Source organism: Gopherus flavomarginatus, chromosome 15 (genome assembly GCF_025201925.1).
Source record: "Gopherus flavomarginatus isolate rGopFla2 chromosome 15, rGopFla2.mat.asm, whole genome shotgun sequence".
Classification (NCBI taxonomy): domain Eukaryota; kingdom Metazoa; phylum Chordata; order Testudines; family Testudinidae; genus Gopherus; species Gopherus flavomarginatus.
The window spans coordinates 3548407-3574961 of record NC_066631.1 but is presented as its reverse complement, the minus strand read 5'-3'; the positions used below and the strand labels follow the sequence as shown (position 1 = coordinate 3574961).

At 50.5% G+C, this 26555-nt stretch overlaps 2 protein-coding genes across 2 annotated transcripts in view; one reads left to right on the top strand and one right to left on the bottom strand.

The window, feature by feature from the left end:
• Positions 1-1741: 1741 nt before the first annotated feature.
• CFAP73 (cilia and flagella associated protein 73) lies at positions 1742-20682 on the bottom strand. Its single transcript, XM_050923866.1, has 7 exons — positions 20303-20682; positions 14903-15008; positions 13103-13207; positions 10399-10599; positions 5010-5231; positions 2249-2407; positions 1742-1864 (listed from the first exon to the last, which is right to left on the bottom strand). The coding sequence occupies exons 1-7, from the start codon at positions 20359-20361 to the stop codon at positions 1766-1768; spliced, it is 951 nt and encodes a 316-aa protein (XP_050779823.1). The 5' UTR covers positions 20362-20682; the 3' UTR covers positions 1742-1765.
• RASAL1 (RAS protein activator like 1) overlaps positions 10553-26555 on the top strand; it is a 140497-nt gene continuing 124494 nt past the window's right edge. Inside the window, exon 1 of the mRNA XM_050923892.1 lies at positions 10553-10959. The gene's annotated coding sequence lies outside the window, so the exon portion shown is untranslated. The remainder of the gene's footprint in view (positions 10960-26555) is intronic.

The following is a 26555-nucleotide window of genomic DNA, read 5'->3' as shown; positions in this document are numbered from 1 at the left end:
ATACCTGAAGATCACTGACTTCTGTCCCATGCACTTCAGGAGCCTTCCCCAAAGCAGCAAAGTCCTGACGTTGGGGCTGTCCATTTGGCTGAGAGGAGGTCGTGTCTGTAGAAGTGGCCATAGCACATGGCAAAGGCTGCAGGTGTGGTGATTCCATGGGGCAGCAGGAGAGGAAACTGCTCTGATAAAGGTCTGGTGGTTGTTGGCACAAGGTCCATGGAGCTGGAACAGAGAAGACAAATGGATGCTGGGGAAGCTGCAGCCAGCTCTGCCTTCCAGTTGCCATGTGAGCCCACCTGGCTTAGGCCCTTTCTGCCACACAAGCAATGAGACATAAGCACTGCTGGGATAGGATCATGTTCCAGCATGGTGGGGTTTTTTTGGGTTTTTTTTGCCAGTGTGCACAGGGCTAGGATCAAAGACCCAGACTTTAGTACCAGGTATATAAAGATGGTTATTGTTCCACAGGCAGGAACCATAAGAGGTGCAGAGCAGGGTCTGATCAGGGGTCAGGATGTATCATAGCTCTGTGTGCCTGGGCCAAAGCCAATACGTGTCCTACAGCTCCAGCTTGGGCCCTTTGGCCCATCAGCTCAAGGTGGAGTCCCAGCTGTGGTCAGCTCCAGAGGGTTCCAGTTCAGCCACGGGGATGCTGGCCATCACATGGGCTCACCATCACGGTTGAGTTGTTTTTCGAATGCAGGCTTTGTCCACAATACCTCCCACCGTTTCACTAGCAGCAGGGTGGTACTCAGCCTGGGGATGCTGGCCAGTGGGATCAGTCACAACCTGCAGCACAGCTCCCCCGACTGGTGCTGCAAACACAGCTGCAGCCCCGGCTTGGTGCAGGATATGGGGTGAACTGATGCTGGAAAGAGAAAATGGTTTCTAACCATCAGAGGAGAGGTTCTGGACCAGCCTCCCATCCCCACCCCCTGAGGAGCAGGGGCTCAAAACAACCAGACAGCTGGAGCTCTGGAAGTTTGTGAATGGGCTGATGTGAGGGGGCTGCTGCACTATCAGGGCCTGGACTCTGTGACCCAGGGCCCTTCCAGGCCACTGGAAAGTGGGAGGAGCTAGGAGCTCCCAACCGTGGTTGAGCAGGATTGACCCCAGCAGGTTCCCTCAAACACAGGGGCATTCAGGAGCCATGGTTCAGTCAGCCACTGCCCATGGTTCCTGCACCGCCAGTCGCTATGGTCAGTGGGGTGGGTTTGTTAATTTCAGGCATAACACCCCCCAGCATCTCCGTGCCAGCAGTGTCCGGCTGGAAAAAGCAGCTGTGAGTGGTACCTTCTGCAGTAAAAAATGCAGGGTCACAAGTTTAGTGGGTAATTTGTAGGACATGTACTGTGGGGGAACTCCCCAGTGCCTGCCCTCCACCCACTTGCCCATCTAACACTGACTTTGTTGGTCTCTGCACAGATTGGCAAGTGTGTCTGTGATCTTTGCATAAATTGAGGTATAGGTGGGGAAATGCTGCCTTCATTCCCGCCTAGATCAGGCTGCTGGGCTGGTGCTTTGAGCCAACGCAGGGTACGCTCCTGTGGGGCAGGAATTGTAGGTGATTTGGAGGATGGTGAGTCAGTGATATGAGGCTTAGCCCCCTTGAAAGCAGCAATAAGCCACAGGCCTGATCTTGTAACACAAGGTGCAAGCTACATTCAGGCAAGTGGGGGAAGAGGGTGGAAATCAGGCTGCCCAAAGCCAGCATCAGCAGCAAACTCACAGTGGAGGTGGTGCAGCTGGGAGGATGCTGAGTGGCTTAGCTGGCAGCAGCAGGCGAGGGCTGTATGGCAGGTGCAGGGTCCCCTTTGCGGAGGTCAGCAAGGATGTCAGCCAGGTCGAGCATGCAGAGCTGAACCTGATGGAGACAGAGCACGGCTGCTTTAGAAAGGAACTTTACCTGGATTTCAGTGATGTCCTGAAAACATGGCAAGCCTTAAAAGGAGGAGAAATCCCAGCAGGAGCGGCTGTAGCAAATAGTATGGCCCACTCCCTGTAGTGGCCTCGGGTACAGAGGGGCCCACAGCTACTAGGCCTGTCCTGTCCCAGGAGGGGCACTGCACGGAGCAGGACAGGAGTATTGGCTACTCCAGTCTCAAGCTCTTCCAGTGGGAGGTGCTGTACAGGATGGTGCAGAAGCATTGGCTGTAGGCTGCGTTTAGTTTCCACAGCGAGCATCTCAGAGCATAGGGCTGGGGAAAGCCAAATGCCACGAAGCAGAGCGGGCGGCTGCATCTCTGACCGTGTCAAGCTGGGTTTCCGTGTCCTCCAGGGGGACATCCACCTGCAGCTTCATTTGCTTTGTCACCAGCTGGAAGAGGTTGAGGGTAGCCATCTTGATCTGCCCCAGTTGCAGGGTCTTCTTGGCAGCTGTGTTCTGGATCTCAGTCCACTTGGACTCCTGCATTGAGATTGGAGCAGAGGGTTATGGGATGCCTTGTCACATGCATTGCATCCCACTCCGTGTTCCCCAAATGGCCTGCCCCAGCCAAGCAGCGCATCTGCCTTATAGCACTGGAGGAGACTCATAGACTTTAAGGTCAGAAGGGACCAATATGATCATCTAGTCTGACCTGCACAAAGCAGGCCACAGAACCCTACCCATCCACTTCTATAACAAACCCCTAACCTATGTCTGAGTTACTGAAGTCTTCAAATTGTGGTTTGGAGACCTCAAGCTGCAGAGAATCCACCAGCAAGCGACCCATGCCCCACGCTGCAGAGGAAGGCGAAAAACCTCCAGGGCCTCTGCCAATCTCCCCTGGAGGAAAATTCCCTCTCGACCCCAAATATGGCGATCAGCTAAACCCTGAGCATGTGGGCAAGACTCACCAGCCAGCACCCAGGAAAGAATTCTCTGCAGTAACTCTGATCCCATCCCATCTAACATCCCATCACAGACCACTGGGCATACTTATCTGCTGATAATCAAAGATCAATTGCCAAAATTAAGCTCTCCCATCATACCATCCCTTCCATAAACTTATCAAGCTTAGTCTTAAAGCCAGATATGTCTTTTGCCCCCACTACTCCCCTTGGAAGGCTGTTCCAGAACTTCACTCCTCTAATGGTTAGAAGCCTTCGTCTAATTTCAAGTCTAAACTTCCTAGTGTCCAGTTTATACCCATTTGTTCTTGTGTCCACATTGGTACTAAGCTTAAATAATTCCTCTCCCTCCCTAATATTAACCCCTCTGATATATTTATAAAGAGCAAGCATATCCCCCCCCCCACCTTCTTTTGGTTAGGCTAAACAAGCCAAGCTCTTTGAGTCTCCTTTCATAAGACAGGTTTTCCATTCCTCAGATCATCCTAGTAGCCCTTCTCTGTACCTGTTCCAGTTTGAATTCTTCCTTCTTAAACATGGGAGACCAGAACTGCACACACTATTCCAGGTGAGGTCTCACCAGTGCCTTATATAAAACGGTACTAACAGCTCCTTATCTTTGCTGGAAATACCTTGCCTGATGCACCCTAAAACTGCATTAGCTTTTTTAACGGCCATATCACATTGGCGGCTCATAGTCATCCTGTGATCAACCAATACTCTCTCAGCACCCTCGCTAGAGCAGTGATACCCAGCCAGCAGTCGCCATGCACCAGGACTAGGTTATGGCCACACAGCCCAGCGATAGTTGTCCCCTTCCTCACTGATTGGGCTCATCTCCCTCCCACAGCAGATTCTTTGATCAGTTGCTCCATCCCCAGCAATGCTGCCTCGAGTTCCTCTTTGTGCCCTCTGACCATGGGGCGCTGCCTTCGTTCCCCCTTGGCAGCGTCCCCGTATGTGAACCAGGCCTCGGCCCGGCCCTGGGAAGTAGGGATGGATTATCTCCACTTCGTGTAGGGTGGAAGGGGGCAGCTTGCTCAGCACCAAGCCGCACACCAGCAGCAGAGTTGAGAGCAGAACCCCAGCATCCTGGCTCCTACCTGGCTGAGCCCAGCTGTCCATTTGCACTTCCCATCCTGTGGGCATGGCACCCTGCAGCAGCACCCAGCACACAGCCCCATGGCACCAGCTGTGAGACAGAGCAGCCTCTAGCTGGGGGCACGCATGCATCCCTACTCTGCACTCAGACAGTCCTGAGTTCAAATCCTCCCAGAGAGGCACAAGTGCTAATACCTGGGGTGACCTCATTCTAGTGCAGCCCACAGGACTGTGCCTGGTGAGTAATGGAGACCCACGCCCACACCCTGTCCAGTGGACAACAGGAAGCCACTTCAGCTCACAGGTCCCTCGAGGGGTGGAGGGTTCACAGACAGACAGAGCCTGCCCAGAAGATGCTCTTCATGCTAGAAGCTGGCATGACAGAGCCTGATGTGCACTGGGCTCCATCCCCGCACCAAGGCTTCTGAAGGGGGGAGGGGGTTGGTGGATGATGCACCCTGCAGGCTCGTGCCTGGGCCTAGCAGAAGCGCTAGTGTATTATAGACACGCCAAGTTGGTCTGATCCTACCCCTGCAGTGTTTGCTCTGCACCTGCTGCACCCCCATCCCTCCCTCAGCACCCTGCTCACAGGGGCTGCATCACCAGCCACCTGCTCTCCAGCCTGCTCACTGGAGGCACCAGCATGCTGCATGGGCGAGGCTGGCGCCATCCCAGCAGGAACCAGGCCCAGCCCACTGCCCCCACCCCCAGGAGTCACACGTTCTCTTTAGGGAAAGCGAGGGGGAGGGCAGCAGCCATTCTGGGCAGACTGCCAGCCCCGCCATGCTGGCAGCGAGCAAGGACCCAGCTGGGGAGGGACGGCAGAGCAGGGTGCGGCCAATACCCCCTCCAGCTCAGGGTAGGTCAGGCAGCAGGGCCCATCATGGAAGTGGTGCAGGAGTGTCACTGGGGCCACTGACGGAGGCTGAGAGCACCCCTGTGACCTGGCCACACATCCCACAAGGCTGAAGGAGCCGCTAAGAAACTGCCCCATGCCCCAGTTTCATAGGGCCAGTGGAGCCTCTTAACAGTCCCCTGCCCCTGGCATGCCAGAGGGCTACAGTCTCCCCACTTACCCACTGGTGCACCTTGGCCCGGGCCTGCTCCTGCTGGGCCTGCAGCACGGCCAGCTGGTTGTTGAGCTGCATGATCTCATTGTTGCTCTGCTCCAGGTACTGCTGGAGCTGGGCCTGCTTCTCCGCCATGGCCTCCCGGCTCCCCAGGTCCTGCTGCACCAGCGACACGTTGGTGGCAGTCAGTGTCCTGAAGCGGTCAATCAGCACCTGGATTTCCTGGAACTGCCCGAGGAGGGGACGGTGGGGGAGGAAGGGACAACAGGGGAGGCAGAGGGTTAGGGGTGCTCATTCGGGACAGAGAGGCAGGCCTGCGGCCTGGGAATGGAGTCCCTTTCACAGGTGGCGTAAGAGAGGGGTTACACTGGATTTGAATGAGCAGGGCTATCCCGTTGTTACGCTGAGTGCATCTCTACATCCGGTCAGGGACCTCCCCCACCCTGTGATGCTTCATTCCCTGCCTGCCCCCCGCCCCAACCCTTGCCCCGAGATCTCTGGTGCACCAGCGTGCCCTGTGCACCTTGCTCTAGCAGGTTTGAGTGGAGTGTCCAAGTCACCGTGGGTCACTGGGATCTGAGCCAGAACCAGCCGCCTCTCACCCTACTCCTTGCACTGGGGCCCTGCCCCACAGATGAGGTTACTGAGTGGCTGGGTTGAGCCTGAGGGGCCTAGTGGCTTTCCTAGAGCAGCTGGCGCTGCAGGCGGAGCATGGCGTGTTCCAGCACTTCTTTTCCCAGGGGAGGCCACCTCCTCACCCACTAAGGGGCAGGGTTAGCTTGTTTCAGCACCACCAGTTTCAGGCTACAAACTCCCCAAGGACGTCAGCTGGGGAGGGATCAGGGCACTTGGCGGGGGTGGGGAGGCTGCTCTGGCTGAGAGGACCAGGGCAGTTGTGGTGACAGGTGCTGCAGCTCTGAGGAGTGGCGGGGCCATGGGGGGCACACAGGGCCGGCCTTAGGATTTATGGTGCCCTAGGCGAGATTATTAAACTGGTGCCCCTGTGCCTGATCTGCTCTTAGCAACACAAACATAAGCTTATAGTATTGGAAAACTTGCCACATTCACATTATTAAAACCAGTTAAACTTAATTAAGCACACTGTAATGCTGATGGACTAGCACTAAAGAAGCAGCACTATAGAAAAAATTCTGATATGACAGAATAATGCAAATAATATATATTTTTTAATTTATCAAAATTTTATTGGAAATTTATATGAAGAGGTATTGAAACAAAGATTTGTTTTTAATTAAAAGCAATCTTTCTGGCTTTTTTGGCTGCAAAATCAGTAATAATGTCATCGTATGACAAAGACAAAGTCGTGTCTTGTTCGATCGCAAGAACGCAAGACCAGTCAAGCGTTCCTGACTCATTGTAGAGCGGAGATAGTTTTTAATGAGCTTTAGTTTTGAGAAACTCCGTTCTCCTGATGCTACTGTTACAGGAATTGTCAGTAGAATACGAGTGGCAATATACACATTAGGATATATGTCAACAAGTTTGCGGGTATGAATAAACTGTACAATGTCCATCACCGATTTTGCATGTGGCAACATTGATGACAGTGTACTCAATTCTTCGTACAGTTCAAGTCCACTTAAATCAAAACTATCACCATGCTTCAGGAGGCTCTCTAGATTCTTGCACTTTGTCATTAGTTGCTCTTGTTTTCCTATTTCATTGAATTTAGTTATGTCATACAAAAATCCAAACTGTTCATGGTGTACTTGCAAGGTATTAAACCTTTCATCAACAGCAGATACTGCTTTATCCATCACAACATTAAAAAATTCAACCTCAAATTTCTTTTCTGGATTGTCTATGGGCATGATCTGCTGTACAGATTCTTCACAAAGAAGTGTCCCTGGCCTTTTACACTCATATTAACTATGTATTTACTTTACGAAAGTTGGAGAAAACATTGTGAAAACGTAAAACATTGGCTGTCCAACTTCTGGGCTGGCAAAAGTTATACTGACTCACAAGAGAAAAAAAGAGCAGGAGAATCTTAGTACAACATATGGTCACTCTATACCAGGGGTTGACAACCTTTCAGAAGTGGTGTGCCAAGTTCACTGTAATTTAAGGTTTCTCGTGCCAGTAATACATTTTAATGTTTGTAGAAGGTTTCTCTCTATGTCTATATTATATAAATAAACTATTGTTATTATCTGAGGTCTTGGCCACCAGTCCTGCTCAGGCCACTGCCAGCTGAGTAGATGAAACCCCAAACCAGCAGCGGGCTGGTGGCTGGAACCCTAGACAAGGATCCCAGGCCCTGCTCAGCCCGCTTCTGGTCTGGGGTTCTGACCACCAACTCCTGCCAGCCAGGATCCCGGCTGCCAACCCCCCCTCAGCCCGCTACCAGCCTGGGATTCTGCTCACCCAGGCTGGCAGGAGGCAGAGTGGGGCTGGCGGCTGAGCTCCTGACTGGCAAGGGGCCGGCAGCTGGAACCCCGGAGTAGCAGTAGGCTGAGTGCTGCTGGCACCCCAGACTGGCAGCGGACTGAGCCACTCAACCCCCCACCGGCCCTGCTCAGCCCGCCACCAGCCCACTCAGCCTGCTGCCGGCTGAGTGAATGGAACCCCAGGCTGACAGCAGGTTAAGTGGTTCAGCTGGCCTGCTCAGCCCACTGCCAGCCTGGGGTTCCTTGGGGGTCCCCAGGCCAGAAGCAGGTTCTGAGTGGGGCCGATGGCTGGTATTCCAGCTGGCAATAGGGCAGCAGCCGGAACCCCAGAGCAGTGATGGGCTGAGCCGCTCAGCCTGCTGCTGCATACCATCAAAAATCAGCTCACCTGCCACCTTTGACATGTGTGCCGTAGGTTGCCGAACCCTGCTTTATACATTGGTAAGGAGATGAGCATATTACAGTTGTTGGAGGGCTCTTATCAGGAGTAACAGGCTATAGGAAAGTCAGTCAACATCTTTTGTTTCTCTGATGAAAACTGACCCACTCCCTGTCTCAAACCAAACCTGTCACTAATAATTGTCAACAACTTAATTTTCTGTTTTTGGCTAAGATATTGATTTTTAAAAAAAAAATATTGAAATTGGATTCAGGATTGTTAGCAAGAATTTTTGGCAAACAAAGTTGTTAAATGACAATCTAAATGGCAACACAGTACTGCTTTCATGCTTGGCTCACCCCCCAGCCTGCTGGTCCAACAGCTGCAGTAGAGGAGGAGATAGGTGGAAAACTGCAGGACCCCAAAATCCACCTCTCGGGGTGCAGAGTGGCAACAGCAGCAGCAAACCCTCAGGTCCAATCACACGCCAATGGGCACCACCGCCAGCCCAACAGACCATGCTGAAGTTAGCACAGCATCTGATCTCAGGGACGGGGCACCGATGGAGCCACAGCAGCTCATCCTGCCCTGTGCAGCTCCCCCCGGATGAGATGGATCGCTGGCAGCTGCCAGCACAGGGGAGAGGTGCTCCCCAGCTAGGGTGGCCAGATCCAGATGTCTGGATTTTATAGGGCCAGTCCCGATATTTGGGGCTTTGTCTTATATAGGCACCAATTACCCCCACCTAGAGTGACCAGACAGAAAGTGTGTAAAATCAGGACAGGGATGGGTGGGGGTGGGGGGGTAAAAGGAGCCTATATAAGAAAAAGACCCCAAAATTGGGACTGTCCCTATAAAATAGGGATATCTGCTCACTGTACCCCAATCCCCTATCCTGATTTTTCACACATCTGGCCAACCCCAACCAAACCCTGTGTGACATTCCAATCCTGGCTGCCTGCAGAGGAAGTGAGTTACTTTCACTTTCATTCCTCAGCAGGCAGCCAGCCCCCACCTACCCCCAGCACCTCACCCAACCCAGCCCTGACGGAGGGGAGGGAGGAGAGAGAGAGGGGTGCTCCTGGGGAGGAGGGAGAAAGGAGGGGGTGCTCCATGGGGCAGGGGGGGAGAAGAATGGATGTTATGGGGCACAACAAAGGATACTGGTTCCAGAGCCACAGAGCCTGCCTCACCTGACCTCAGCCGGGGGGAAAGAGTCACACTCACAGGTGAGCTCCTTCCCCAACCCTACCCCCTCCCCTCCCCAGAGACCCCAGCAGCCAATCCCATTCCTCAGACTGTGCTGCATTCGGCTCTCTCTAGGACCCAGCAGCCCTGCTTCTCCACTGTCTGGGCTGCCTGCAGTGTGGTGCCCCCAGGCAGAGTGAGGCCCTGCGCGGCTGCCTATTCTGCCTATGCCTAAGGACGGCCCTGGGGGCACAGGACAGTTGTGGGGGAAGGATGCTGCGGCCATGAGGAAGTGCATGGGGCAGTTGGGGGGGGTTGCAGTCGTGGGGAGCAGTTGTAGGTGACAGGTGCCACAGCTGTGAGAGGATGCGGGGCAGTTGTGGGGGAAAGTGCTGTGGCCTTAATGAGGCACAGGGCAATTGGGGCGAGGAGGGGGAGTGCTGCAGCTGTGAGGGGTAGTTATAGGTGATGGGTGCTGCAGCCATGAGGGGGCATGGGGTAGTTGTGGGGGGACGGGTGCTGCAGCTGTGAAACGCACCTGTGGGTGACGGCTGCCATGGCCGTGAAGGGGCTCGGGGCAGTTGTGGGGGAAAGTGCTGTGGCCTTGATGAGGCACAGGGCAATTGTGGGGGATGGGTGCCATGGCCATGAAGGGGCACAGAGCAGCTGTGGGGGTGGGGTGGGAGGGTGCCATAGCTGTGAGGGAGTGTGGGGCAGTTGTGGGTGACGGGTGCCACGGTTTGAGGGGGTGTGGGTTAGTTGTGTGGGGGGTACTGCAGCCTGAGGGGTACTGGAGTGGGGGGTGCTGCAGCCATGAGGGGCAGTTGTGGGTGACAGTGTTCTGTGTCCATGACGGGGTGCAGGGCAGTTGTGGTAGGGATGGTGCCGTGGATGTGAGGGGGGCAGTTGTGGGTGACAAGTGCTGTGGCTGTGAGGGGGTGCGGGGCAGTTGCAGGGGCATGGGGTGCTGCGGCCGTGAGAAGGTGCAGGGGAGTGTGTGGCAGGGTGCTGCGGCTGGGAGAGGGTGCGTGGGAGTGTGGTGAGGGGTGCTGCAGCTGAGGAGAGGTTGTGACTGTCAGATGCTGTGGCCTAGAAGCAGGACTCAGATCACTTGTTACTGGCACTGGAGGTCAGGGTGGCTCGGTAACAACAGTGGGTCAGGGCATTGCGGGAGGGGAAATGCCAGCACTTGTCTGGGGACTGGCAGTTGGGGAGGGACTGAGCACTCGCAGGGGGTATCAGGGTGCTTTTCAGCACAGGGAAGGTCAGTAACTGGGAAGGGGACAGTGCAGAGCTGGGGAGGGGATCTGGTAGAAAATGGGGAGTGGGGAAGTTGGCATGGGGGTATCTAGAGACAGATAGTGCTCCCTGCTCCTGACCCTCCCCCCCAGCAGCTCCCTGCAGAGTCCCCCCTCACCTGCTCGGTCTTCTCCAACACCGCCTGGAGGTAGCTCCAGAAGATGGCATGAGCTTCCAGGCGCCGCTGCAGCCTGTCCCTCTCCACGAGCAGCCGGGCAATCTCCTGGCGCAACCGCATGGCCTCCACAACCTTCTGCACCACCTGCTCCCGCTGTTCACTCACCTTGTGCAGCGCCCGGCTCCGCTTGGAGTCATTGTCCTGCCACCCACAACACAGGGAACCAGGTAACGTCAAAGGGCAAGCTCCCCACCACACTGAATCCACATGCTTGTTGTGTAGCACTGCTGCCACACCAGAGGGTTGTGTGTTCGCAGAGCAACAACCTTCTACTGACACCTTGCTGGAGAAGCTGCTCCTTTAGCTGAAACTGTTGGATCTAAAGCAGAAGCTCCCTGATTCAATCCCCACTGATAAGTTGCACTGTTTGTGTATATTAGGGAATCAGAAATGGGCAGAACCAGAATTGGATCCAAATGCACCTAGAGTCTGGAACCAAAGCATATTGCCGAGAGCAGAGCCCAGACTGGATCCCTGTAGCTGCAAGACTCTGTAGCTGAGGTCATTAGTGGTGCCTGGATGTGCCGAGGAATTTGGATGATGAGGGAAATGGCAGACGTGCTAAATGACTTTGTTTTCACCAGACAGGTTCTTAGCAATTGAACATCTGACATTATGAACACCAATGAAAACAAGGTAGGATCAGAGGCTAAAATAGGGAAAGAACCAGTTAAAAATTACTGAGACAAGTTAGATGTCTTCTATGGAATTCATCAGACCCTGGTGAACACTCAAGGAGCTGACTGAGGAGATTGAAGATAATCACTAATGTCTCAGCTAAAAGTCACGGCAGACGAGAGAGATTCCAGACAACTGGAAAGGGCAAATCTAGTGCCTATCTATAAAAAGGGGAATAAGGACAACTCGGGGAATTACAGACCAGGCAGTTTAACTTCAGTACCTGGAAAGATAATGGAGCAAATAATTAAGCAATCAATCTGCAAACATCTAGAAGATATTAAGGTGATAAGTAACAGTCAGCATGGATTTATCAAGAACAAATAGCTTTCTTTGGCAGGGTAACAAGCTTTGTGGATGGGGGGAAGCGGTAGATGTGGTATATCTTGATTTTAAATGAGGCTTTTGATACTGTCTCGCGTGATCTTCTTATAAACAAACTAGGGAAATACAACCTAGATGGAGCTGCTATAAGGTGGGTGCAAAACTGGTTGAAAATCATTTCCAGGGAGTAGTTATCAGTGGTTCACAGTCATGCTGGAAGGGCATAACAAGTGGAGTCCCACAGGGATCAGTTTGGGGTCTAGTTCTGCTCAATATCTTCATCAATGATTTAGATAATGGCAGAGAGTACACTTATAAAGTTTGCAGATGATACCAAGGTGGGAGGATTTGCAAATGCTTTGGAGGGTAGGATTAAAATTCAAAATGATCTGGACAAACTGGAGAAATGGTCTGAAGAAAATAGGATGAAAATGAATATGGTCAAATGCAAAGTACTCCACTTAGGAAGAAACAATCAGTTGCACACATACAAAATGGGAACTGACTGCCTAGCAAGGAGTACTGGGAAAGGGATCTGAGAGTTATAGAGACCCACAAGCTAAATCTGAGTCAGTGTAACACTGTTGCGGGGGGGGAAAAAAAGCAAACATCATTCTGGGATGTATTAGCAGGAGTGTTGTAAGCAAGACACGAGAAGTAATTTGCCCGCTCTACTCTGCGCTGAGTTCGGTTTCAACTGAAGTATTGCATTCAGTTCTGGGCATCACATTTCCTGAACGACGTGGACAAATTGGAGAAAGTCCAGAGAAGAGTAACAAAAATGATTAAAGGTCTAGAAAACATGATCTATGAGGGAAGACTGAAAAAATTGGGTTTGTTTAGTCTGGAGAAGAGAAGATGGAGAGGGGACGTAACAGTTTTCAAGTACATAAAAGGCTGTTACAAGGAGGAAGGAGAAAAATTATTCTCAATCTTGGAGAATAGGACAAGTAGCAGTGGGCTTAAATTGGGGGAAGGGCGGTTTAGGTTGGACATTAGGAAACACTTCCTGAGGCTATGTCCAGACTACCCGCCATATCAGCGGGTTAAAATCGATTGCTCGGGGATCGATATATCGGGTCTAATCTAGACGCGATATATCCATCCCCGAGCGCGCTTATATTGATTCCGGAACTCCATCAACCCCAACGGAGTTCCGGAATCGACAGGGAGAGCCGCGAACATTGATCCCATGCGGTGTGGACGGGTGAGTAATCTGATCTTAGATATTCGACTTCAGCTACGTTATTCACGTAGCTGAAGTTGCATATCTAAGATCGATTTCCCCCTCGTAGTGTGGACCAGCCCTAAGTGACAGAGTAGTTAAGCACTGGAATAAACTGCCGAGAGAGGGTGTAGAATCTTCATCATTGGAGGTTTTTAAGAGCAGGTTAGACAAACACCTGTCAGGGATGGTCTGGATAATACTAAGTCCTGCCATTAGTGAGGAGACTGGATTAGATGACCTCTCGATGTCCCCTCCAGTCCTATGATTGAGTCTATGATCCAGTGGAAATGGATTTGACACATGCTTGCTCTGTAGTTTAATTTGGCAAGAGCAATACCTTCCGGGTACAGTCCATCTCCACCCCAGCCAGCAGGCTTTCCTCCCGGCCCCAGGATCTTCATGTGGGACTTGTACCTTTAAGAACTTGTCAAATTTGAAGATAGCCTCCTTGAGCTGCCCCTCCTTGTGCTGCAGTTCCTTCTGGCGCTGCTGCAGGCTCTCCATCTTCATCTGGAACTCCTACAGGAGGCCAGGACAAGGCCAGTCAGGAGGTGGGGCCAGCCCAAGCAATCCTTCCTGAGCCTTCACCAGCAGGGGGCGCAAGGACCCTCAGAACACCTGGGCTTGGGTGAGGAGGCTCAGCATCTGAGAAGAGAGGGCTTCAAAGCTGCATCCCCTGCAGTGCAGGAGCAGCAAGTCTGCCTAATGCTGAGTGTTTTGTAGAGCGAGGGTAACATGCTGCCAGAATGTGGGCGTTACTGTCTCCTTCTAATGGCTCATCCACATATAAGGATACAAGCCTACTAGTGCTACCAACAGAGGGAGTTAGCCCTTCAGCACAAGCAGCAGAGAATCATGCTTTTAGCACTGAAGGTCCCAGGTTCCTGCCTTGCTATCAGCCCAAGTGGCAGCAGTTATACAGAACCAAGGAGCGGAGTGCTGACTAAATGCTGTGCAAAGCCCTCCCTGGCATTCTGGTGGATCTAGTCCCGGTTTCATCTTAATCCCCTGTGGCTCCATGCCCAAAGGATTGGCCAGCGTTATCAGTGCTGCATGGGTAGACCAGTGCACCGCTATTGTCACTGTCTCTTGGAGTCAGCCATAGCAGTCACAGTGTAGCTGAATATCCAGCTGCATTGCCTGCTAGACTGGGGGCTTCCATGGGAATTAGGCACCTAAATACTTTTGAGGATCTGGACCATTGTTAGTAACAATTATTTGTATTGTGGTAATGCCTAGCGGAGCAGGACCCCACTGCTAGAAGCTGTATAGTCACAGAACAAAATACACACCTTGGTCTATGCAGGAATAGCTGGCCTGCAGCACAGAGCATATGTGGGAGTCTGAGGGGTGGGGAGCCTGGGGACATTCTAGGTTCCATCCAAACGATTTACTGACACATTTGATCTAATACCGAGGATCCAGTGATGGCCACTGCTGGTGCAGGGGCCTCCTCCTCTGCAGCAGTGCCATCTCATTAACTGACTTGCCAACTCTTAAAATCTCATCTAAACGCTTTTTTCCCTTGCCCATCTCTTAGTTCCTCTCCCCTGCCGCTGCTCGGCCATTACATTAAATCTCTCTCTCTATTACACAATTCTCTAAATGTCCTGTTTAATTGTTCTCTGCTCTTTATTTCTGTAACTATTATTACATCACCAAAGTATTTTGTACTGTTCTCTCTCTCTCCCTCTCGCTATGTACATACTTGGCCACACTGTGGCATAACAGATTAATAGGCCGATCAACGCTGGGCAAAATCACATTTATTGTAATCGACACCGGTACACCAAAGTAACCCATAGTGCTTTACAAACTGCAGCAACATTTTTTGCTGTTAAACTTTTCAGGTTTGGGCCAAAATCTTTTGGTTATTTGAATTTTCTCTGAACTGCAATTTTCTGTGGGGAGGTGGGGGAAGCATTTTTCCCAACCAGCTTCAGTCCACTGATGTTGGGTGTCTTTAAAGCAGGAGTTTTCTCCATTAATTGCATTGTGCATCTCTCCTCCTGCCCTTGAGCCCTCAGGAAGTGACCAGCCACTTCCCACAGTGCAACCCCAGTGACATGAAAACAGTAAGGACTCGCTTTGCATTCTCAACCTCCTTCGAGGCTCTGATGCCCCCAGCAACACCCCTTGCCCATCCAGGGACCCCACCATTTAGGAATCATAAACCTCAAGTTAACAGGCACAGCCCTGTGCAGCTGGGTTTACCTCTTTCTGTGCCAACAGGGCTTGTTCCACCTCTGCTAGCTCCCTCCTCTTCTCCAGCAGGCAGGTGGCAGGGGTCAGGTAGTCATCTTCTCTTTCAGGCATTTTCCTGCAGGGGAGGAACAAATAGGAGACTGCCAGCCCCATACCTGGCCCTGGTGGAACTCTGCTAACTCCTCTTCAGCCTCCATTGCCATCAGTGGCACCCGGGGAGCCGAAAAAGGTATGCCGGACTGGGTACAGAACCACTGAGATAGAAGGGCTCCACACTTGTCCTTACTGCAAATGCCACATGTTTACTTGGACCTCCTGATGTGGGCTGGGCCACTGCAGCTCCACATGCCAGCTCTTCTCCTCAGTGGCCACCAAATGTAACGCTTTCATGTCAAGGGATGCACAGTCAGCAGGCAACCTAACTAATTTCAGGGCTGGCCTTGGGGGAACACAGAGCCATGAGTACTAATTTTTCCCCCAGTTCCATCCCGATCTATCCCAGGGGACGAGCTGAAATTGGTTTCTAATCCAGAGCCTGCCCGGTGCCTAAACAGAGATTGTGGTTTTACAATCACAAGTTTCCAATTGGTTTTAAAACTAGTTTTTTCTCTCTCATGTTACTGTTAGAGAAACGACAGGGAAAAGTGACTCCTTAACAAACGTGCAGGGCAACAGCAAGCTCGACTGGGCCCAAAGCAACAAACTGAAACCAAAAAAAGGCGAGAGCTCTTTTCGCAAATCTCTTCCAATTTGTCACAGGGTGACTGGCCTTTTAAGAAGGAATAGGTCCAGCTCACCTCTAGCAAGAGCCTGAGTGCAGGGTTGTCTGAGTGCAGGGTTGGGGTGTGGGAGGGGGTGCGGGCTCCAGCATGGGGCCAGAAATGAGGGCTTCAGGGTGTGGAAAGGGGCTCAGGGCTGTGAGGGGGCTAGGCTGAAGGAGGGGGTTTCAACCTGGAGCAGGGGGTTGGGGCCCAGGAGGAGTTCAGGGTACGGGCTCTGGCCAGGTGGCGCTTACCTCAGGTGGCTCCCAGAAGTGGCCAGCCTGTCCGTCTCTTAGGCAGAGGGGCCATGGGACTCTGTACACTGCTTGTGCCTGTAGTTCCCAGCCAGGGTGAGCTGCAGAGCTGGCACTCAGTGTAAAGGTATCACACAGAGGCCACTTGGCCACCCCTGTGCCTAGGAGCCAGACATGCCAGCCACTGGAGTTGCATGGAGCCAGGCCAGGCAGGGAGCCTGCCTTAGCCCCACTGTGCTACTACCTGCACTTTTAGCAGTGCTGACCAGAGCTGCCAGGGTCCCTTTTTGACCAGGTGTTCTATCGAAAACCAGACACTTGGCAACCCTGAGTGAGAGCACCTGGCCTCTCTAAAGGGCCAGGCAGCAGCTCAGTGAGGGGAGCAGGAAGGAGCAGTAGTTGAGTGCTAACAGGTCAGAGGAGGAAAAGCCTGTTGAGTAGCTGGCTCCTGCAGAGGCACCTTGGTAAAGGGGAAGAACCAGCTCAGGCAGAGCAGACCAAGCCTGGATTTTGGAGGGAGATTCCCATGGGCAGGGGTAGGACTTGCAGGCAAAGGGACTGGGCAGTGGAGGGATACAAGGAGCCCTCTTGCAAGGACTTGAGGGCTGCAGGAGAGTTGTAAGCAGCACAGACAATTGCCAGAAGGGGGAGCCCTGGAATATGAGTGGGGCTGGAGAACTGCTGCATTTTTACGTATTCTGCTCGGAAGGGTAGAATGGTCTGACTTTGAGGGATCTGCTGGTGGCTGAAACTACTAAATGATGCCAGGCTGCAGGGTTTGGATTAGCCTCTGAAAGGGACAACGTTCTTTTCCCGGGCGGAGAAGGTAACCATTGGTCTGGTCTGTGGTGGAGAAGATGGGCAACTCAGCTGGTGCTGGCCACTGCTGGGGAAAGCAAGGAAGGACTTGCTTGTTGCACTGTGGCCAGCCACAGAAGGGTGCTCTGGCAGGGCAAGCCCTGCTTACATAGTTATAGTCCTTTTAGGTGTTATTTATATTAGAGGAGGTCAGACAGAGGAGTGATTACTAAGTTGATGTTGTTGCTTTAAAAAAAAAAGTCTTTAGCATTTATGACGGCAAAGAATGTGAACCAACGTTGTGCCATCTGTCGGAGTCTGCAGCAGCCTGAAACAATAGCTCTGAGGCATGTAAACTGATCCCACTCCTTGCAATCTGCATGTTAACTCTGATACCGAATGGCAATTTACATGTCAAGATTACTAATGGCTTTACACCTAATCAAAGAGTGTGCTACAGGTCCCTCCCTATGTCCAATCCATAGGAGATATGAGTCTGTTACTGCCCCAGCGAAGATGTAGCAGTTCATGCGGTTAGCACTGGAAGTCCCTGTTTCAATCTCTGATGTATTTGCCAAGATAGTGGCTGTCACATAAGCATGCACGAACACATGTGCACACACAAAAGAGGAACACTCCTAGTACAATGCTCCCCACAAGATAATGTGGGTGGCTGCACAGGCAGGCAGAGCTTACGAGAGTTTTGTCACCCTGCTGCCACCAACTTCAGAGGGAGCAGCTTCATGTGCTATAAAGTGGCATGAACCCAACCAGGGTTCCCGCTGCGGTGAGCAAGAGTTTAGGCATAACAAGTCACTCCTGGTGTCCCTCTGTTTTAAAAGCCTGCTCTCAGTGCTTGAGATGGGAATCACAGCAAGTGATGTTTACAAATTATGCCCTGATTGGGTAGCAGATTAGAAGGCAAAGCTAATTGTTTGTTTTCCCTTTTTCCCATGCATAGAAAACTGGTGGCTATGCACTCTCATCTGAGTCCCTAAAGAACTGACTCAACTCAGACAGACTTGATTGGCTAGATAAATGTGGCCAAACTGGAGGGGGAAAAAAACCCAAAACTTATCAGAACTGGGTACTACCCAAAGAATATGGTTACGTAATGTTTGGGGGTTGAGCTGTATCTATTCGCCTTTACTGTTTGGAGGCTCTTGTTACAAAACAGCTGTCTGCCATGCTGTAGTTTGGACTGGCAGTGTAGATTCACTTGCCAGGAGGGATCACTAGATCATCTAGTCCAACTTCCTGTGTAACACAGGCCAGAGAATTTTGCCCAGTTACCCCCACCCTGATCCAATAACTTGTCTGCCTAAAGCAAATCTTCCTAAAAGGCTTCCAATCTTGAGATGGAGATTCCACCACTCCCCTTCGTAGCTAGTTCCAATGGACAATCCCCCTCATTGCTAAAAATGTGTCTGGCTTCAGCTTCCAGCCATTGGTTCCTCTTCAGCCTTTCTCCACTAAACTAAGCAGCCCTTAGTACCCAGGATTTTCTCCCTGCAAAGGTCCTTAAACACTAATCAAGTCACCCCCAATCTTCTTTGTAATTGAGCTCTTGAAAACTCTCGCTGCAAGGCATTTTCTCCATGACACAAATCTTTTTTGTGGCTCTCCTGCACATCTCCTATTTTCCAACATCCTTTTTAAACCGTGGACACCAGAACTGGATGCGGTATTCCAGTATTGGTCTCATGAAAGTGACCTGGGCTTTACTAAGCTGTGTTCCCAACAGGTGTAATGTAGCTGCAAGTGTCACTATCTTGAGTATATTTCTTAAAGCTGCAGCTGCTGGAGTCATGAGATTGCCTGAGAATCCAGATTTTTTTTTTTAATTTCCTAGCCTTTATGGCTGCTGAGAAAAGCTTGAAAATGTGAAGCAAGTGTGTCCTAAAGGCTCAGACACCAGAAAGCATATAGGAAGGGCCCAACGTTAATTGGCTTAAAAATCACAACGCCTGACCCCTGTGTTTTTAATGCGTGAGGCTGGCAATGTTGCATTCACGTGAGGCAGTGTGATTGGGTGGACAGGACACCAGACTGGGAGCTAGGCAACAACGGTTCCAGTCTAGATTCTCCCATTAATCTGCTGCATGACCTGGGGTAAGTCAGTACCTCCACTGCTCTGGGCCTTCGTTTACCAAGCTGTAAAACGAGGACCGTGATACTCACCCTCCTTGCTTTGACATACGTGGATGTAAAATATGAAGTGTGAGCCTGGCTTAGGGAATTGCTTAAAATACACCACAGTGCAGCCAAGGGAAGCACATGCAGGCAGCAGATGGGATCATCACATGCTCCTAACCTGTTCTATAACCAGGCCTTCTGATTCCTGAGTGCAGACAACAGTTTGTTTGGTACAAGACCAAATGTTCACCACATCCCCAGGAGCAGGAAACAACACTTCTAGAAAACCCTGATGAAGCTTTGTGTTTGCTTTTCTGTGGAGTGCTTCCACTGCCCCATATCCACTTCCTCTGACCCTGGTTCCATCTTCAACTTTGCACCTCCTATATTGCCAGCCCCAAATGTTTAAAAAGCAGGAGCCAGGCTCACCAAAAATCATGAGACTGGCTTTCAAATCATGAGATTATGTAAAAATAATAGGTTTGGGGATATTTTTATTTGCCTTCTGCTTTTTGAGCCTTTAGGGTGCACTGGGGTCACATTTTGAAGCTTTCTCCACAGCCACAAGGGCTTGAAATTTACTTTTTCTTTAAGAATGAGGGCTGAAATAATCACATATCCACTTGACTCCAGGAGCTGGAGCTTTAAGGAAAACAATAATTATCATGAGACTCATGACAAAATCACGAGAGTTGGCTGGAAAAATTCAATAGCTGGGTGGAATTTGCTGATTTGGCTAAGTTGGAATGTTTTGCAGAGCCAGTCTGGTTACACCAAAGTACCAGCAGAAACCTGCCTGGGTTCTTGCCAACTAAGCCCAGGCTTCACCACCCTGGAGCAGCCAGTCATGCAGACTGCTGTGTCAGGTGGAATTTCAGGACTTTGCAGTGTCTGCATCTCCAGGGTAGCCAGCTAGCCCAGCCCCCTGCCACAGGGCCAGGTCTCCAGGGCTCCCAGGGTTTGGGGCACTGGGTCAGGGCTCCATTCACTTTCATGGAGAACTTCAAAGCTGTTGGGGTTTTTGTTCCGAATTCGAACGAAACCAAATGCTGTAATATTGAAATCCTCCACAAAACAGAATCTGCGTTCTCTGCACAGTTCTACTTGGGACCCTATGTAGTGCTGGCAGAATTCCAGCCCTGATCAACAAGAAGGGTTTAGAACAGGCCACCGAGAATCACTCCAGGAAGCATCTGCTAAGTGTTTTCTTGCTGGCACAAAACCCAAGAATTAGCCATCCCTCCAGCTACCCAAATAAAGACACCCACTGCTATTAGTATCAGCAGGAAGACTACTCCCCCGAGGGCCTGAGCCAAGAGCGGCCTACCCCTACCATGCTTCTTGAGCAGAGATCTGCCGGTGCCTTCATATCTCTACAGGGGGTCTGGCTACACAAGCGGAGACCCCTTCACACACAAGCAGCTACCTGCAAGTAGGGGGCAAAGGTTCTTACTCACGGCGGCAGCAGCAGCTTGTCCCGGAAAGCTGCCCGCAGATATTTTTCCAGTTCGAAAGCCATCGTGGCCCAGCCCCCCGCAGGGACCCTCGGCTCAGGGAATGGGGAGCCGTGGGCCCCCGGCTGCCGTCCCAGCGCCTGCAAAGGGGCAAGGCAGGGAGCAGCGCCCGCCCGTTGCTAAGGAGACGGTCAGCACGACGTTCTGTTGCCATGGTCACGCGTTCCGAATCCCGGAGCCCTGTAAAGTTTCCCTTCCACGCCTCGCTGCAGGAGAGTCTAGAGAACATCTCGTGCAGGGAAGATGGAGCCACAAAACCGTCCTAACCATGCGGATTTATTTGCAGGAGGGAGGCAGCAAGGGAAAGTGTAGCCCCCTGTAAACGAGTCTGTTCCCTCCCCTGGCCGGGGGTTTCCCTCTCTTCTCTTCTGTCTGGTTTGCATGATTGCTACAGCACCTGGTTTAACTTAGGCTGCAGCTGCAGGACCTTGTGAGTGGCTCCCCTGTGACATGCCTGCCTCCTCCGCAGCGTGCCATAACACCAGGTGCCCCCTTGAAACCTTATGAGCCGGTAACTGTGGATAAATATCTGAAAGAGTGAGAGGTGCCCAGACACTACAGAAATGGGAGGCATATGTGCTAAAGATAGATAGGTCCTGCAGTCAGATTTATATGGGCAGAGCCCTGTGTGCCAGTACTGAAGTTAATGGGGCTCTGGTCTGCCGTTGAAATGTGATCCTAAGATCTGAGCCCATTTATCTGGCCCCTCACTACTGGATTATCCAGGCAACTCACAATCTTCCACTTACACCCCTGTGAGGTAGGGCGGTGCTGTTACCCCCATTGTACAGATCACACAAGGAGTCTGCAGTGGAACAGGGAACTGAACCTGACTCTCAGTCTAGTATCTTAACCACTGGGCTGGCCTTCCTCCCATAAATCACTGGGATAAACTAACAAGACTGGCTCACTGCTGGCTTTGGTATTTAGTATAAATTTGTGGAGATGGACAGCAGGAGAGAGATCGCGTGATCATTACCTGTTAGGTTCATACCCTCTGGGGCACCTGGCACTGCTCACTGTCAGCATACTGGGCATGATGGACCTTCGATCTGACCCTGTATGGCTGTTCTCATGTTTTTATTACCATATTTATTACAATATTACCATAGACTTAGAAGCCCCAGTCATGGACCAGGGCTAGCCCTGTTATTGACTCCTTGCAGGTCTATGCTGCATCCCTAGCCTATCTTAAAAATACAGAGTACTGTTAGCCGATTGCTTTGTAAAGACTATTTCTCCACCTGGAGAATGTTTGTTTGATTTAGAACCCGTCCTACCTATATATTGTGACATGTTAAGGAATCCTCATCCCTTGTTCTGTATTACATGGCATACTTGCATGCACAAATCTTTATCTGCATTGATCAGCCAATGCCTTCTCATGACTGGGTTGTCTCAGTTAGAGACACTTTCCACTTAAAAATTACAATTCTTTCACTCTGTTTGCTTGGTGTACTTACAAAAGACCTCAGTTTTGGGGCACTCAACCTGATTCAATCTGAGCCTGATTTTTCAGACATTCTGGGCATCCAGAGCTTCTGTTGATTTCTGCTGCAGTTGTAGGAGCTCAGGTCTGGAGCCACAAAGGTATTTAGGTTTCTAACTGCCAAAAAAGGTGCCTGGAATTGGTAGCCACTGTGTGTATAATGACCTGGGCTGTTTTGCTATTGGCGATTTCATCTCACTTGTGTGTCCTTCTAGAAAGTGGGGAAATACAAAACTTCCTGAAAACAGAAAATGTGATTTATAAAGCCACAAAAATTGGCAAGGGGAGATCCAGTGCAATGAAACAATTAACTTTTCTTTATTAACTAGATTTCAACTGGCTGGCATCCCTGCAGCTGCACTAGAGATGACTGTCAGCACAAGTAGAATCCCATTACAGCAACCTGAAGATGTGAGCTATATGCTGGGGATTGGGGCTGACAGAGGCTGAAGGAGGTATAAGATCCAAATTTTCAAACGTAATTAAGTGCCTAATGCCTATTGCTTTCACCTAAATACCTTTGAGAATCAGAGCCTAAATGACTCCAGGTTAGAGTCATCTCTGAATTTGGCTCTCTGACTTTAGGAAAGGAATATACAGCAGGAGGGAAGAAAGAAAGAAACATCCTGTTTCATGCTTGGGTCTTTAGTCATAATTAATTACTAATTAATTGCAATAAGCATAAAATGCACTCTGGAAGAGTTGCTTTTGAAAGAAAGATTTGTCAGTTTCTCACGTGGCACCTGCTGCCCATTCATAGACTTTGCTCCATTTTGTTCTGCATCATTGCTGATGCACAATATCCGTGTGTAAATAGTTGTAATCTCTTCATATCCGGATTGCTGTAGTCACATATAGTGGCATACCAGTCTAAGGTGCTGTATTACCATGGTAGTGAGCTGAAATGTGCCAAATGCTCCTGGGAAATCACTGGGCTGGGCTACTGACTGACAATGAAAATACATCCACGGCTGACTTCCAGGAATTCAGTAGGGAGACAAATAAGTTATGTGCGTTTAGTCCAGGCACACACAAAGAACAGCCATGCGTTTTTAGTCTAAAGAACTTCTCTAGATAGACTTATAGACTTTAGGGTCAGAAGGGACCAATATGATCATCTAGTCTGACCTCCTGCACAAAGCAGGCCACAGAACCCTACCCATCCACTTCTATAACAAACTCCTAACCTATGTCTGAGTTATTGAAGTCTTCAAATTGTGGTTTGAAGACCTCAAGCTGCAGATAATCCACCAGCAAGTGACCCATGCCCCACGCTGCAGAGGAAGGCAAAAAACTTCCAGGGCCTCTGCCAATCTGCCCCGGAGGAAAATTCCCTCTCGACCCCAAATATGGCGATCAGCTAAACCCTGAGCGAGTGGGCAAGACTCACCAGCCAGCACTCAGGAAAGAATTCTCTGCAGTAACTCCGATCCCATCCCATCTAACATCCCATCAAAGACCACTGGGTATACTTACCTGCTGATAATCAAAGATCAATTGCCAAAATTAAGCTATCCCATCATACCATCCTTTCCATAAACTTATCAAGCTTAGTCTTAAAGCCAGGTATGTCTTTTGCCCCCACTACTCCCCTTGGAAGACTGTTCCAGAACTTCACTCCTCTAATGGTTAGAAACCTTCATCTAATTTCAAGTCTAAACTTCCTAGTGTCCAGTTTATACCCATTTGTTCTTGTGTCTACATTGGTACTAATCTTAAATAATTCCTCTCCCTCCCTAATATTAATCCTTCTGATATATTTAGAGAGAGCAATCGTATCTCCCCTCCACCTTCTTTTGGTTAGGCTAAACAAGCCAAGCTCTTTGAGTCTCCTTTCATAAGACAGGTTTTCCATTCCTCGGATCATCCTAGTAGCCCTTCTCTGAACCTGTTCCAGTTTGAATTCATCCTTCTTAAACATGGGAGACCAGAACTGCACACAGTATTCCAGATGAGGTCTCACCAGTGCCTTATATAACGGTACTAATACCTCCTTATCTTTGCTGGAAATACCTCGCCTGATGCATCCTAAAACCGTATTAGCTTTTTTAACAGCCATATTACAATGGCGGCTCATAGTCATCCTGTGATCAACCAATACTCCAAGGTCCTTCTCCTCCTCTGTTGCTTCCAACTGATGTGTCCCCAATTTATAACTAAAATTCTTATTATTAATCCCTAAATGCATGACCTTGCACTTTTCACTATTAAATTTCATCCTATTACTATTACTCCAGTTTACAAGGTCATCCAGATCTTGCTGTATGATATCCCGGTCCTTCTCTGTGTTAGCAATACCTCCCAGCTTTGTGTCATCCGCAAACTTTATTAGCACATTCCTGCTTGTTGTGCCAAGGTCAGTAATAAAAAGGTTAAATAAGATTGGTCTTAGTGTGTGGATCTCCCACAGGAACACGACTGCTGTCTTCAAAGACAAGAGTTCTTAGCCATTTAAAAGTGCAGGACACAGAAATCTAGAGTGTTGCCAGTTCATAGCTCTACACACCGTAGTACAAGGGACCAATCCTTATTCAATAGTCAGAGGAGTACTACTGAGTCAAAAATATATGTGGGCCTGATCCCTGCCATCAGACTGCAGCTGAGGTTGTAGGGAGGGACTATCAGTGGAGCCATGCTGTCAGGGTGGGATAGGGCCCTGACAGCAAAAGCCGGCAAGCCTTTCAGCAGGACCTATCCCCATGGGTTCTGGTGATGTGTGGGGATGGGGGAGTTGCATCCCAAATGCCCCTTGGGATAAGGAAGACACAAGATGGACTCAGTTGTTACGAATACAAAGGGGAGGGAAGATGCTTGTTGAGGTTGCTAGAGACAGACAGACTCTCTGGTTCTCTCTGGCTCCCAGAATGACCAACACAGATGGTGCTGCTTGGTGGCTCCAGGCATGGTCTCTTGACATCTGTTCTGAGTCACAGCAGCAGAGAAGGAGCTTAGGGTAGCCTGCTACACCCCTTGCAATCTCCAAAGGCCCCTCTATCCTTCTTCCTTGAGGAGAAACTCTGCCAGCTCAGCTCCTCAAGGTTTCCTGCCCCCACGGGAAGGGACAATCTGTCCAGGTAGCAATCAGCAATGACAGTGAAATCATGGGACGGAGGAGTAGGAATTTGTTCAGCTCTTCTAGTATTTTTAAGGTCTCCCCAAGACTTGGCAGGGGGTTCCTTAATCAGGGGTTTGCATGGGGAAGGTTTAGGTTGCACAGGGAGGTTTAGGTTGAATATTAGGAAAAACTTTTTTACTAGGAGGGTGATGAAGCACTGGAATGGGTTACCTAGGGAGGTGGTGGAATCTCCTTCTTTAGAGGTTTTTAAGGTTAGGCTTGACAAAGCCTTGGCTGGGATGACTTAGTTGGAGATTGGTCCTGCTCTGAGCAGGGGATTGGACTAGATACCTCCTGAGGTCCTTTCCAACCCTGATAGTCTATGATTCTATGACAGACAAGATTGATATGAACTTCTGTTGGGCTGGCGTTGGATTTCTGATCACAGGTGTAATTTGCCACCGTGACCCTTGTATTAATTTGGGCCCACTGGAGCCAGCAGGAGCCTTTCTATTGACTTCAGTGGACTTTGGATTGGGCCGTTGAGAGGGTACTTGTAGAAGCTGCCTATTTATCCAGCTTCCATTCCCAGCACACACTCTATATAACATCCGTCCTCCTCCCTGTTTTGCAGACCTGATGTGGGGGCAGGAAGAATTCAGGAGATAAAAATCATGTTGAGACACAGGGCTGATTCTCTCTCCTGGCCTGCTGCACCTCAGCATGGCTCCACTGACTCCAGTGGAGTTACTCCCACTTACAGCGGGGTAAGCTGGCACTGAATCAGGCCGGTAGAGTCCACTTGTCATCACTCAGCTCTAGCATGTGGCAGGTGGCAGAGCGGGCTGTGGAGGTGGGCAGAGGAGCTATTCTTCTGGTAGATTTGTGAGTATTAGGTGCAGAGGCAGAGCTCAGGGCAGTGAGAGAGCTGCAGCAGAAGCACTGGGATGGTGCACACCAAGGGTATGGTAATAACCCTTCCACTCCCTCATACACACATCCCTGGACTTCCTCCATCATCATCATGCCCAATCTTGGCTGATTGAGAGCCATCTGGATTGATCTCTAGCTGGGTCCTTAAGGCTGCACATTCCATCTGTATCCATCACTGGTGAGCTTATCTCCCCACCAAAGCTTTTGGTGCTCACACGATCGCTGACATAGTAACAGCATTCTTCAGTAAATGCACCTGGGCTTCCTCCCTCCTGGGCCAAATTCCATTCTCAGCAACTCCTGGTTAACACAGCAAGAGCTTTGCTGGGATGACTCCAGTGTAACCGAGGGCAGAAACTGGCCCCTTTTTTTCTTGCAGAGAGGATAGTTTGTGAATAAGGTCTGAGCTGGGGGCCTGGGTTCTGTTCCCAGCTCTCCCACTGCTCTGGTGGATGACCTTGGGCAAGTCATGGCCTCGTCCTGTGCCTCCGTTTCCCCATCTATAAAATTGGGATACTGATGCTGCACAGAGGGGCTGTGGGGCTTTTTTAGTGTTTATAAAGCAGTCCGAGATCCCTGGGGAGAAGGTGAGATGAAGCGGCAGGGAGTTAGGCAGTGCCCAGTGTAATGGTGAGTGTTCAGCTTTGCCAGGCTGGGGTGGCATTTGGGACTTGGTTAATCCCTTTCAAGGGTAATTCGTACAGTGCCAGCTTGTCTCAAAC

Excerpts from the sequence above, each read along its gene's own strand:
- CFAP73 (XM_050923866.1), bottom strand. The coding sequence starts at position 20,361 with ATGGCTTTCGAACTGGAAAAATATCTGCGGGCAGCTTTCCGGGACAAG. Across the intron at positions 13,208-14,902 it reads CCCTGTTGGCACAGAAAGAG|GAGTTCCAGATGAAGATGGA; the intron begins GTAAACCCAGCT and ends GGCCTCCTGTAG. Across the intron at positions 10,600-13,102 it reads AATTTGACAAGTTCTTAAAG|GACAATGACTCCAAGCGGAG; the intron begins GTACAAGTCCCA and ends TGTGGGTGGCAG.